Raw genomic sequence first — 13,629 nt, 5'->3', positions numbered from 1 at the left:
AAGTTTGTTAAAAATACGCTGCAGCGCTTGAATCTGACCCCTAAAAGTATGCCACAATTTTTTCCCAGTCTAACTTCCGTTTGAGGACAATCTGTATTTTTATTTTATTTTCTTTCTTTTTTCAAGTAGCACGTTATTTGAGACTTTTACCGTGTTATTCTCTCTACTGTCTACTGTCTGCTGGGAGAATTCTCACTCGAGTCGAAGTGGTCAACGTTTGTCAGCGCGTTGATTGTTCGCTCGAAAGCCGGAGCAAAAGTAAAGAACGGAAAATGCGCTGTCGCTGACATTATGGACATTTCAAGGATATGCTTATGGCTTAAGTTGCTATTTTTGTTTTTGTTGTATGTTTGTTTCAAAACCCCACTTGCTATTGATTTTATGCATTGTCATGGTTTTAATATCCAGTCAGCGGTGGGTCCACAGTCAGTTCATTTGTGGCATTTTATTGTTGGCTTCGTTACAACTTCCGGCTTAGCGCTGTTATGCTGATCAAATCAACTACGTTTTCTCTCTTCTCTTAGCTGTTGCGATGGGTATGCTAACCTAAGCATTTGACAGCTCTTACATGGATGTCATAAAGTCAAAGTCAAAGCCAAAGGTGAGGGTATCTCTTAGTCACTGCCTCATTCAGTTGGCGAAATTAAATCCAGCTAAAACTTTTGCTTGTCTTCTTCTGCTGTGTGTATATTGAAAAAAAAATGCGAAAAATGTGCGAGTCTTAGCTGAGAATCTCAGCGTGTGTTAAGCTACGATTTGGGGACACCATCAAAAGTTTATTTTTATAAAACTTTAATGTGTTCTAATTGCAAAAATTACGATGTCACACGCTGCCGCAGTTTACTTCGTGTTCGTGTGGTGGAGAAAACTTTTTGTTGAGCAGCAAAAAGTCATTAATCAAAATGTTTTATTTCGGAGACAAATTCACGGACAAGACTTGCGCTTTAAGTTATGATTTTTTCTTTTTTCTTTAAGGACTTTTTCTTGCTTAACTTTGAGTTAAAGTGTTTGTGACTGAATCTGAGGTATTTGCTGCTTCCTTTTTGCCAGTTGTCAGTTGCCTGTTGCTGCATACCAATTTCTGGCTAATGCACTCGAAACTTTGCATATTTAGTTTATTTCAAAGTTTTAATTATCTTTGAGACCCCGAAAAAGATGGGTGCCATCAGCAGAAGCAACAGAAGCAGCAGTAGAAGTAACTGTAGCAACAGCTTGGCGAAACGGAAACGGAAGTTGCCATGACAGTCAAGTTGTCTCAAGTTGCCTTCAACTTATTGTTGGTGTTGCTGCTATTTTTGTTGCTGGCGACAAAGTACGGAAAATGCGTGTGTAGGCAGCGTGAAACTTTTGCTAAAAGCAACAACGATTTTGTGGGGAAGAGAAAGCGGAGCAGCACAGGCATAGGCAGAAGTAAAAGTAAAAGCAAAGAAAAGCGAAAGCGCAGCGCAAATTGCAACATGAATTACAATTTGCTTGGTAACCGTACACACACTTTCACACACACATACAAATACAAACGAATACGCCCACTTGGCTGGCGTGTGAGAAAAAGAAAAACCTTAGAAAAGAAAGTAAAAGCAGTTATTGTGCCGACATTCTTAAAGCAACACAACGCCTCCTCAGCATGTTTTCATAGCTGTCTGTTCAACTGTCTGAGTATATATTTTTTTATAATACCCCTTAGTTTAAATTCCAACAATAGAGTATAACGAGCTATAGAAATACTTTTATCTCTTTAACATTTGAGAAGGCAAATCCCTTTTTTTTTGAGGGTATTTTCTTGTTTAAGCTCGAGCTAGGAGCGCTTTTTTGTTTGTTGTATTTGCTTTAAATGCTTTGGTACAGCTGCTTGACATTGGCTGCGTTTTTATTAAATTTGTTGCAAGGCTGACGCTGCAGCCGCTGTTGCAAGCTGAAAAAATATGCTTAGACCACAGTTTTTCAGTTTCATTTTCAGTTTGCTTTCTTCTATTTGAGACTTTTGTGTCCGTTTTATAATGACGCCTCGTCAGCTACTCAACATTTTTCTAATCATAAAAAAATATGTACATAAAACAGCGTGTGTGTATGTGTTTATGTATCTGTGAGGGACAAGTGGGACACGTGGCAGCAGGCAGCTGACTTAATGCAATGTAAGGTTAAATGGCAGCTTTAACCTTCAATTTAGTCAACTGCCTCGACCCGGGGTCGCCTCCTTGATAAGCTTGTTTATGTTTACATTCGAGTTTTTGATGACATCCTCTTTGATTTTTTATTTAACTATCCCTTCTTCATATTCTCCTTTTTTGCCGTTGCTACTCTCCTTTTTTATGGTTGAGCTGAGGACGGAAGTTATAATATTGTGAGGGCAGGAAATTGTAACGTGCTTCGAAATAGCTAATAAATGAGCATGTGTCAAATTTTTTCGAAGGCTGCCTCCCTCCGTTCTTATATGTGTGTGTGTGAGTTGTAATGAAATTTACGCCCCAAAAAGTAGGCAACATAATTTAAGACAAACTACGAGGCACAAAAATTTTTGGGTCAAAATTATATTAGGGCCAAATGCCATTAGCTGTTGCAGACGACGGCGCAAAAAAATCCAAATCCAACTTGTTTATGCACTTTATTATTAAAGCGTGTAATAACTTTTTCGCAAACTTTAAAACTCAATTTTTACTGCTTTCATGCATGTAAATTATACCCTGCAGTAGGGACAAGAAGATGGCATGATAAGCTAGAGAGAGAAATTTGGTTAAGGTATATTATTATGTGGGACTGTCCTTTTTGCGCTAAAGTTGTAATCTTTATGGGGCACGACTTGGAATATACCATAAATTAAAGGCTTAAACGCGCAGTCTCATTTTTTTACGACTGCGTTTGGGTTTCAAGCTGAAATCAAGTTCAAGCACAAATCCGATGATGACTATCAGTTGCCACAAGTGTAACTCATTTCTTGTTCTTTCCTGTAATTAAATCTATTGAATTGAAATTAGGTCATGTTGCTGTAAGTTGTCTATGCCAATACCAAAAATGCTTTGGCACATTATTTCAGGTAAAGTGAGAACAGTTAAGAGAGCTGAGCTAGAGCCTAATCTTGTAGTGAAAATCAGGTCAACAGTCAACGGTTGCTGCTGCCAACTCCATGTGTCTATCACATGCGCCCCACAAGTGGTCTATGGCTAGACAGTGACTTGGCTCTTTTTTGAATTGGTTTATTCAGAGTATTCAAAAGTCGAAGAGTTGTGCTTTTGTCCTTTATCTTTTGCTTTCGTTATATGTTGTTTTTTCTGTGTTCTTCTGTGTGTTTGCATGTTTTTCGTGGTCTCTTTGTGCTGGCTGTGCGTTGACATCCAACAAACAATGTATCACGTCTCTTCTGCTCTGTCTATGAATTTTGCACAGGAATCGCATATTCATCTTGTCAAATTGACGCGTCTGCTGCGACTGGCGAGGCTATTGCAAAAAATTGATCGATATTCACAGCACACGGCCATGATTTTGACTTTGTTGATGTTCTCCTTTACACTGGCGGCCCACTGGCTGGCCTGCATCTGGTATGTCATTGCGGTAAAGGAGTACGAGTGGTTTCCCGAGAGCAACATTGGTGAGTAGCATCCCCAGCGCACACATATGGACAACAACTGCAACTGCGACTGAGACTGGGATACGGCCACAAAACTGGGGCATGGGTTAGGTAAAAAAAAATTGAAACAGAAACAGGCGACGCCAAGGTCATTTGCATCATCAAGAGTAGCAGCAGTGCACAGCGGCAACACTGTTACACACATAAGTGTTGTGTTTCTATACGTGTGTGTGTGTGTGTGTGTGTGTGTGTGTGTGTGTGTGTGTGTGTGTGTTAGTTGGACAGTAATTTGGTTAGTTTGCCGCTGGCGTTGATTGTGTTTGCCTGGCTCGTCAAACGCCAAATGAAATTGTTTGCTACTAACTCAACCAGATACCCAACGCTTACACACACCTTATACGATTCACCATTTCACATGTACACGTCAAAGTTTAAAACAACTAAGGTATAAAGGGGGATATGACGGTTATTAGCACATTTAAATGACAAAGTTTTGGAACTTGAAGCGCAACAATATCAAATCAACATTTATTGTCATTTAAATGTGTGTTTGTGAGCCGCAAAAGTTTTTGTATTGTTGCTTTGTATACCCTGTAAAACAGTTAGGTACAGCGAAAGTGTTAAGTTTAGTAAAACACAAATTAGTTAAACATTTTTATTTTTCAAATTTATTTAAGATGGGTAGTTCTCTGGCGAAAATGTTTTTTTAATTTATGTCTTTATTGCATTTTACTGCAGGGTATGACAAAGTTGTCAGACTTAAGCAATTTTGTAGATTAGTCTTTATTTATGCATTTATGCCACATGAAAGTGGATTTTCCTGTGAGGATTGTAATATTCACATCTGATAAACTGACAACAAGGCAAAATCACATACAAAAGCAACAAATTGCCAGTTACTTTTCACATCAATATGCTGTGAACATGATACACATTAAATGCTCACAGTCACTCTCTGTGTGTGTTTCTGTGGAAAGAGAAAATAAGGGAAAGAGTGTGTGAGTGAGGCAGCAAAAAGTTTCAGAAAACTGCCATTTGCCATTGCCGTTTGCCGCTTGACGTTTGACGGCACACAAGGCTCTAGACGTTTCCGTTGTGCCGCCGCTTTTGGCCTAAACAGTTAGCCGGATTTGACACGCTCGAATCGTATCGTAGCATGTCCATGCCCTCTGACAGCTTACTGGCTGATACTTTGATGGACGGGCCGAGATAGAGAGTGAGAGAGAGAAAGCCAAGAGTCAAGCGTCAAACGAATGAGGAAAGTTTTTTGGCCAACTCATTGTCAGTTTAATAAGCAACTCAATTACATTCATATTCACATTCACATTCACATTCCCACTTACATTCACAGACTTGGCACATGTGCCTGATTTACTAAATAAAGCTCTTTGGTTTCTTTTCTTCTTTCCATTTTCTGCTTTCTTACATTTTTGTCCTATTAAAATGTTAAAGTCTTGTTCACAGGTTGGCTGCAGCTGCTCGCCGAGAGAAAGAATGCCTCCGTTGCCATACTGACAACGGCGGAAACTTACTCGACTGCGTTGTATTTCACATTCACCAGCCTCACTTCGGTGGGATTTGGCAATGTGTCGGCGAATACAACGGCCGAGAAGGTCTTCACCATTATAATGATGTTGATTGGCGGTAGGTAGTCTCATAATCATCATCATCATCATCGTTCTCTCTTTTTGTGCTCAGACGACATAATATTAAATATGCGAAATCATAATTTACTATTTTCTGAGACAATTCGTATTCGCTTTCTCTCTCTCTTCGTCTCAGCTCTGATGCATGCTGTGGTGTTCGGTAACGTGACGGCTATTATACAACGCATGTACTCACGTCGCTCCCTTTATGAGAGCAAATGGCGGGACCTGAAGGATTTCGTGGCTCTGCATAATGTGAGTATCACACGCGTATCAAAACCTTAAATTCCCTCAGCGAGGCATTTACGCGTGAATTGCCGTTTTCTTGGATTTGTTCTATATATCTTCATTGTTTTTTGAGTGCCACAAATTGACACTTCAAACTAGCTGTGCGACTCATCAGCTGTCGATTGTCGATGACAAAATCAAGGAAATTAATTTTTAGCAGCAAACTGTGCAAGCAACTCGGTTTTATTGAAATGCAGCACACATTGGCCATATGCCATACGCACCATTAGCCAGAGCGGGTTATGATGCCATGCACAAGGTCATAAACGAGCGATTGAGTTAGCTGTGTGGTGATGGAGGATGTGCGCTGTGGTTGCCAACAGAGATGCGAGGACGTCGACGACGACGAGAATGTATGTTTAGTTTCGAGACGTGCTCGAAAGTTCTTCAACCTGTTGATGAGACGACGCTACGCTACGCCACACCACGTCGACACGTGCAGTCATAATATCACCGCAACGTGAAGCTCCATTAGATGCCATACACTACACCACACACATGGCGTATACGTTACACGCTGCGCAGCGCAGCGTAATTAAGTGCATTTGTGAGGCTGCTCGAAAATACATGCAAATGAAGTGAACGAATGCACATAAGAACGTCGAACTCATTAGCTTACTGCAACAGCAGAAATCCACATAAATTAATTCATATTTAATTCTCCTTTTTATACTTACCGAGTATGTGCTCCTGCTTCTCTTGTTTATTACAGATGCCCAAGGAGCTGAAGCAGCGCATTGAGGACTACTTTCAAACGTCATGGTCACTCAGCCATGGCATTGATATCTACGAGGTAAGCAGACCAATCCATCCATAGTCCACTCAACCTGGGTTGTTCATATGTTAAATCATTCATACCCGAAAGTTGTCGACACAGCATGAAATCTTTGCCATTCGTTTCGAATATGCTTGACTCCCGTATTCGTAGTATTTTGATATGTCTGTGCCTTTAATTAAGCAAATGCCTGTAGGGTATCGTTCATATACGTGTGTTTATGTGTCTGTATGTGTGTCTGCGTTCATGTGACTTATTGATTGGCATTGGGTTAAATGGCAAAAGACTGAATCCACTTTGATTGCATGTCAGACAGAAGGCAGATAGATATATGCTACTGTTCACATTCGGACAGGCGGTTGTCAGAGTAATATGTTTGCTCAAATTATTTTTATAGCTTAATGGTAGTTTTGATAACTTAAAGTGTATGCCAAGTAAGTCCTCTAGAGCCTTGTATGAAAAGAGCACAGCAAACAAAGACTAAATACATTTATGAAAGAATATCTATTTGTTTTTTTACTATCAACTAATTCAGCTAATTCGTATATTAACAAATACGAAAGCTACAGCCGAGGTACCCCAACTGGGGTCTTATTCATAGAATATACCAAATTAATATACCGACAACTACTGAATATATAAGGTTATATTTTGGTATTATTAGTGTAGTATAAATACTAAAATATACCAACGTTATATTTTGTATATAGGAAATACTATTACATTCAAAATAGGCCTACTTGTCAATTAAGACCCAACAGCAGCAACCGTTTTTCCCATAAAATATTCGATTCTGATGGCAAGCACATTTTTGAAGAATCATATTATAATTGTATGTACTATACTAAGCTTGAAAGATACGCTAACCATTCGATTTTTATATTTTCGGGGATGGATGTAGATGGATATGACAAAAATCTATGGGTAGCGGGTATCTGAATACATGAATGCTACCAAATCCTTAACAACTTATTGAGCTACTCTCGCAGCTACGAAAGCTACCAGCAGGTGGTTTGTGTGGCTTGCCTTGATAGCGAGCGAGTGCTCTCATTCGAATGCTCGAAATTGAATATCGCGTTGCATAAGTATGAATATGCATTGAATGCATCATTTAAGCAAATGAATTGATTTTACTCTTCTCGACATTAATGTTCATTTTAATTGAAATATCTAACGGAAAGTTTAAGCATTTATTTTTCGCAAAGCAATCATAATTCTATTTGTTTGCTTCAGAGCAGCGGGAGGTAAATCCATTTAACTTATAGTCCAACTTTTAGTTGGGGTCACGCTCTGCTTAACTTTGTTCTGCTGACAGCACGCAAAAAAAGTATCTGCAAGGACGAAGCGAAGGGCAATTGTTGTTGAACAACTATTAATGCTACCTTAACTGCAAATTGACAATAAACGACAATTGTTGTATGAAGTGCACTTTCTGAGTTGCTAATTATCAATGGTCTTAGTTTTTTTTGTTGATTTTTCGTTTTTTGCTATATTCAGTTCGGTGCAATTCGATTGCCTTGGGCTGCAAATTAATTAGCGCATTGCTTGGGCTGCTAATTCACAACATGTACATGAGCTCGTATCTCAAATGAACGACGGCCCTTTGAAGTTTGGCTATCTGAGCTCTTGACAGCTGCTGCCAAGTCAGTCAGTCGGTCCATCAGTCAGTTCATCAGCCAGTTAGTCAGTCCGCTTGAGACCTCTGAGAGAGAGGGGAGTTCTCTTTCGTACAAGTCTGACAAGCACAGAGCTTACAATTGCTCCTACCTAAATTCGAGCATGTCTAATTAATTTCGGCTTTCAAACATTTGAATAAGTACAGCTTCTATAGAAATGTGTGTGTGCGTGTTTTGTTTTGCAGTGGAAATTAGTGTCTAAAGCGAGCTCAACTTGTTGGAGCATTTATCCCCAGCTAAGTAGCAAACAATTTTAGGGATTGTTATTTAAATGAAATCCAACATTAATTGAAGAGGTTTCAGTTAAATTTAATTCATACTAGTTGGTATTAGTTTACACCAAATTAAATAATTTCTTATGTTGCAAATACGACAATAAAACTGGCTCTCTAATAATTAATTGTTGGTGAGATTAATATTGGAAATTAAATAATAAATGAATAATTGAACAATATTGAATGTAATAAATTAGTCCACTTACTTTGCTTTTATAATTGATTGCTGATGAATTTAATAATGGCAATTAAATAATAAATTATCTTATAATATAATACTTCATAAATGTTGATAATTATTTTTTTTTTCTAAAAATGTATTTTCTTAGAACAATTTCCTATTTTACAAATAAATTAATTTGATTGGCTTTTATGATTGTCTGTTGATGAAATTAATTCATTAGAAATCAAATGGCACATAAATATATAATATAATGTGTTATTTTATTACAAAGAAATAATGTTGTTTCAAGTATAATATTTCCTTTTAAATTATTTATGAACTTTTCTTCACAAACCTTTAGATTGATCCTTCAGAATATTTTTCTTATTTATAAATTACGTATTTCAATTAAATCAGCTCCTTTATGCAACTGATATAATTATTGACTTGCTCGGAAATTTGTATAAGCTTTTTGTTAAAAATCTGTTGGAAATCAAATTTAATTGAATTAGATTGGAAAAGCATGAATTACGAGTGTGCCCGATGCACACACTAACATACTCACACATATTTCAAGCACACGCTTTCACTCACACACTTTTTCACGCACAAAATATATAGCATACATAATGGGGCGCCAGTTGCCAGGCAGTAAATTAAATTGTTAATTTATTGCGCATGGAAATTAACTGGCAAAATGTCAGAGACTGCCTCACTTCAATGCCTCCCAGACTCTTCAGCCTTTGTGTGTGTGTGTGTGTGTGTGTTGCGTGTTTGCGCGTAATTTACATGCCCAAAAAGTATTGTAACGCCCCCTTTCGTTTAGTTTTGTTGCCCCACCCCAACACGCCCCCTTTTTGAGTTGCCTTTAATGGCGGCATAAGGCTGGGCAAGTTTTTGGCCATCGCACGCAATTAATGTAAAATATTTTACACTTCTTTGGATCTTGTGGTTGAAACACACACATAAATAACAATTCAGCAGTGCTCTGCCCTGTGGGAAAATGTTCCATTAAATAAGTAAATATTCAAAACACACTCCCACACAATCTTACTTCGAAAACTTATTTAACTTTTCACATATTTCCATTGCTTTCACATACTCTACACTTGCCGAAAAATAGCTTAAGCTCATGAGAAGCGAAACATTTTGTCTCTAAGGTTTAAACGCTTCTTAATTCAGCTTTGCTTTTCACTACTCATGTGCTTACATTGAATTCAATTAATAGTGAGATTAAATGTGGTTAAGTGTTTAACATATTTTCGCCAGTTCCAAATTAAGTTAATTTGGGAGAAATGATAGATGAATACATTACTTATATTTTAATCCAATTGAATAGATTCACAATAATAAAACTACTTTAATTTTTCATTGGCATCAAATATTTTAATTATTATTCTCTTTGCTAGGGATTTTAATGAAATATAGAAAATTACTTCATATTGATTTTTGCTTTAATACATCATTGAATTAACACGTGTTCTAGAATTTGTCAATTCTCCATTTAAAATACTATTATGATTATTAATTCTCTTTCAACATATTCAATTTACTTCAAATTGATTTTTGCTTATAATTATCATTGAATTAACACATTTTATATAATTAATTATTTTCCTATTTAATACTTTTATACTTTTTTTACTTGTTTAGCTTGCCTTTTTATACACATTTTTAATATTTGTAATTCTTTTTTGATTTAAGAGATTACTTTTACTTTTAATGGTTTTAAATCCTTAATGCAATATGATAGATTGTTTTTATAGAGTACAATAAGTTCGCTCATCCAATTACAATTAATATTGCTAGATTTCGCCACTTGTTTGTATTGCTTCTTTTTGGAAAGTTCTGGCCTATGTCAATTTGAATAATGGCCACAAAACACACTAGTAATTTCCACAAATACGCAAATATTCAGTTGGTCACACACATATAGACAGGCACATTTCAGTTGTGCGGCGATGCGTGGCATAGTTCTAGTGGCATCAATGAAGCACAAGCCGTCATCTATTTTGATAGAATTTTGTAATTAAAACTTTGGGTGATTTGTGTGATAGAAATGCAATTTTCGATAAATATTTTCTCAATATTTGCATCTAAATTCTATAATAATAATAAAGACTATATTCAAATGAAACTCAAAATGTGCATGTCATTTTTGTTTGTATTCACAGCAAAGTAGAACAACAATATGTGAATAGAAACCATTTTCCTGCTTTAAGAGTGCTCAGTTGCTGTTTAAGCTTTACTGATTTCTTTTGTTGTGTTGTTCATTTTTCAATTGCAACTTGAAAACATGAATCAATGTTTTCTTTTTGACATAGAGCTCACTCTCTCTCCATCTGTCTGCTTTGCTAGCTTTTGTCCTGTTTGTTTGTTTGTTTATGAAGTCATGTGTTTTTTGCGCAAGAACAAAATTTTCATTCTCCTTCACGAGCAAAATGTTTACTTACGCATCTCGTTTATGGCATGTTATCAAACAAATTACGTCAGGAATACGCACTCTCAAATATGAATAATATACATTCATTCATTCAGCGCAGCGCGTTGAGGACAATTCAACGATACAACAGATGGTATTGTACATATATTCTCTAGAGTACGTATACGCCTGCGTTTCGGGTCTCTAAGCCCAAGTGAAGCAGGCGAAAGTGGATGGAAAGCGGACCACAGAAAACAAACTGTAAACAAACAAGTCGCAAAAGCTTTTCAATTTTCATATTAATCCTCTCAACAATTTCATCCCAAAAAGATGAGAAAAGCAGAAGAGTGCACAAAAAAATAAATAAAAACAGTTTGTTTCACCTTGGGGAAAGAAAGCCACCGATACAAAGATATTTATTTTGCGGATGGAGAAATGAAAGAAAATGGCGGGAAAAACTGCATGGCGAAAAAAAATTGTCAAATATATTTTTACAATTCAATTTACACCTGTATGTGAGCAAGAGTATATATGTGTGAGTGAGTGTGTAGCTTTAAAGGATATGTAAGTTTTGGGCTCTTGACACTTGGCACTCATGTTTACCATTCTACTTGTTGTGTCGTACTCACACATTCTCTTCACATTTATATTCATCCACTTTCTCGCTCTCTTGTGTGTCCCTTTTTTCAGACGCTGCGCGAATTTCCGGAGGAGCTGCGTGGCGATGTCTCCATGCATCTACATCGTGAAATATTACAGCTGCCGATATTTGAGGCTGCCTCTCAGGTACGTATGTGTACTATATGCATACCAACAGCTGTGTGTGTAGGTGTGTGTGTGTTTTCCCTTGTGCTTTTCATCTTATTTTGCTGGGGGTCGACGACGTTTTAAAAGCTATAGAAAACCCATCCAGACAAATGGACTTGAGATGTTGATGGCATTGCTGAAATAATCGGCAGCTAACTTAAACGGGGCAGGCAAAAGTCAACTGCGAGCTTAGCAGACATTTTACACACCCGCACACATACACACAATCACATACATGTAGATGGCAGTTACAGTTACAGGTGAAAGTTTGAGCCGAACAACGCATGATTTGCGCGTGTGTGGCTCCTGGGCAACAAACTTGATACGGGAACGGCAACAACTGAAGCATGAAAAAGGTTTTAGGCAAAACTTTTGGCCACAGCAATACACAAAGTGAACGCAAAGAGGAAGTTAGAAAGAGAACAACCAGAAAATAGAGAGAGAGAGATTGGGACAAGTGAAAGCGAAATGCAACCGTGCGAATTGTGATGCTTATCGTAGACGACAATGTCAATACCCTTGTCATTGTGGCACACTAAGCTTGTGTGTGGCAAATGGTGCTAAAATAAAAGTATGGGCATGTATGGAGGGTAATTGATTTTTCAATTAAGCCTCACTTGCATTATTGCCACAGGGTCATTGCACATGAAATCCGGAAAGCTTCTCAAACATTTAGCTGACAACTTTTGTGTGCGCTCTGCGGGCGAGTCCTTCTGATAAGACAAGTTTATAGTTTGAACGCTGCAGCTCAGCACCAAGTAGAAGGCAACGATAAGCGAAAGTCAAAGAAAGAAAATCTCAAAACAATTATTCAACTTTTGGCAAGTACTTTGCGAATGACTTAAGTTTTGCAGATTTCGTACCTGGCCGCAGTTTCGGTTGATTAAGGAAGTGTTAAGGGCAAATAATTCGCAATGTCAGAAAGTCGTAAGACTTGCAAACTTAATAATCTAAGGCATTCACAGTTGTGCTTCATTCCTTTATTGTTCGCTTTTTGCCAGCGAAACCATTCTTGGAATTTTGAGAGCTTCACTTAGCTTGTTATGATGAGCTATTTACAGTTTTGTTTTTTTTCGCAAGAAATTTTTGAAGAGACTCAGCACAAGTAGCACATACTTCAACACAATATAATCTAGCTGTAAGCGGAAGCTAAGTCTTGACAGTGTCCTTAAATATGTGCTTAATAAGCTGACAGATAGACTGAAAAATGAAGTGACAGTAGTTGAAGAAAAGATGGAGTGCGAGAGCTAGAGCAAGTTGGCAAACTGTAAGTTAAGTTGGTGAAATAGTAAAAGAAATGACAATGCGCTGTGTCAACAGACAAATAATAATAAAGCTTATTTCGAGATGGCAAACAAAAACCACTCAACGGCAAAAAGCGCGCTTTAAGCCACTTTTCGTGGCCGTGGAGCCGCAAGCCTCTTCTGTCACAACAGCGTGTTGCAAGTGATTCGCTTTTCTTTTGCCAGGGAACTGAAACTGACTCGTAGCTATGCTAAATGCTGACTCTCACTCACTCACTCTCTCTCTCTCTCTCTCTCTCTCTGGCTCTTGACCAAGGACTACAAACTGTAGCGCAAATCGTATTTTCACGCATTTCTCACTTTTGTATTTATATTTATTTGTCATTCGCAGGGTTGCTTGAAATTGTTGTCGCTGCACATAAAGACAAACTTCTGTGCACCCGGCGAATACTTAATACACAAAGGCGATGCACTCAACTATATATACTATCTGTGCAATGGCTCCATGGAGGTGATCAAAGACGATATGGTTGTTGCCATTTTGGGTGAGTATTCTTTATGATTAGATTGAGTGGCGTTCGCGTTTAAGCGTTTGAAGTACTATACACGAGTACTTTCGAGTTTTCAACTCGCATTGAAGCTTAAATTGCCCATGTTTTCTCATTGTGTTTATTTTGTTTGGGGGCGTTTATTGAACTCAAACATTGAAGTTCATTCGCCTATTCGATGCTGATGTTGTGGCGGAGAGATTCACAGGGATTCATTTGTACG

At 37.7% G+C, this 13,629-nt stretch overlaps 1 protein-coding gene across 1 annotated transcript in view; it reads left to right on the top strand.

Annotated features, from left to right (window-relative positions):
• The window catches only part of LOC132790112 (potassium voltage-gated channel subfamily H member 8), a 63,807-nt gene that overhangs the window by 43,731 nt on the left and 6,447 nt on the right, over positions 1-13,629 (top strand). The window contains exons 10-15 of the mRNA XM_060798548.1: positions 3,382-3,583; positions 5,015-5,206; positions 5,345-5,463; positions 6,209-6,289; positions 11,498-11,593; positions 13,250-13,403. Coding sequence (XP_060654531.1) covers positions 3,382-3,583; positions 5,015-5,206; positions 5,345-5,463; positions 6,209-6,289; positions 11,498-11,593; positions 13,250-13,403 — 844 coding nt within the window. The remainder of the gene's footprint in view (positions 1-3,381; positions 3,584-5,014; positions 5,207-5,344; positions 5,464-6,208; positions 6,290-11,497; positions 11,594-13,249; positions 13,404-13,629) is intronic.

This window comes from Drosophila nasuta, chromosome 3, assembly GCF_023558535.2.
Source record: "Drosophila nasuta strain 15112-1781.00 chromosome 3, ASM2355853v1, whole genome shotgun sequence".
Lineage (NCBI taxonomy): Eukaryota > Metazoa > Arthropoda > Insecta > Diptera > Drosophilidae > Drosophila > Drosophila nasuta.
The sequence above is the reverse complement of the archived record's forward strand: the minus strand, read 5'-3'. Positions and strand labels throughout refer to the sequence as shown.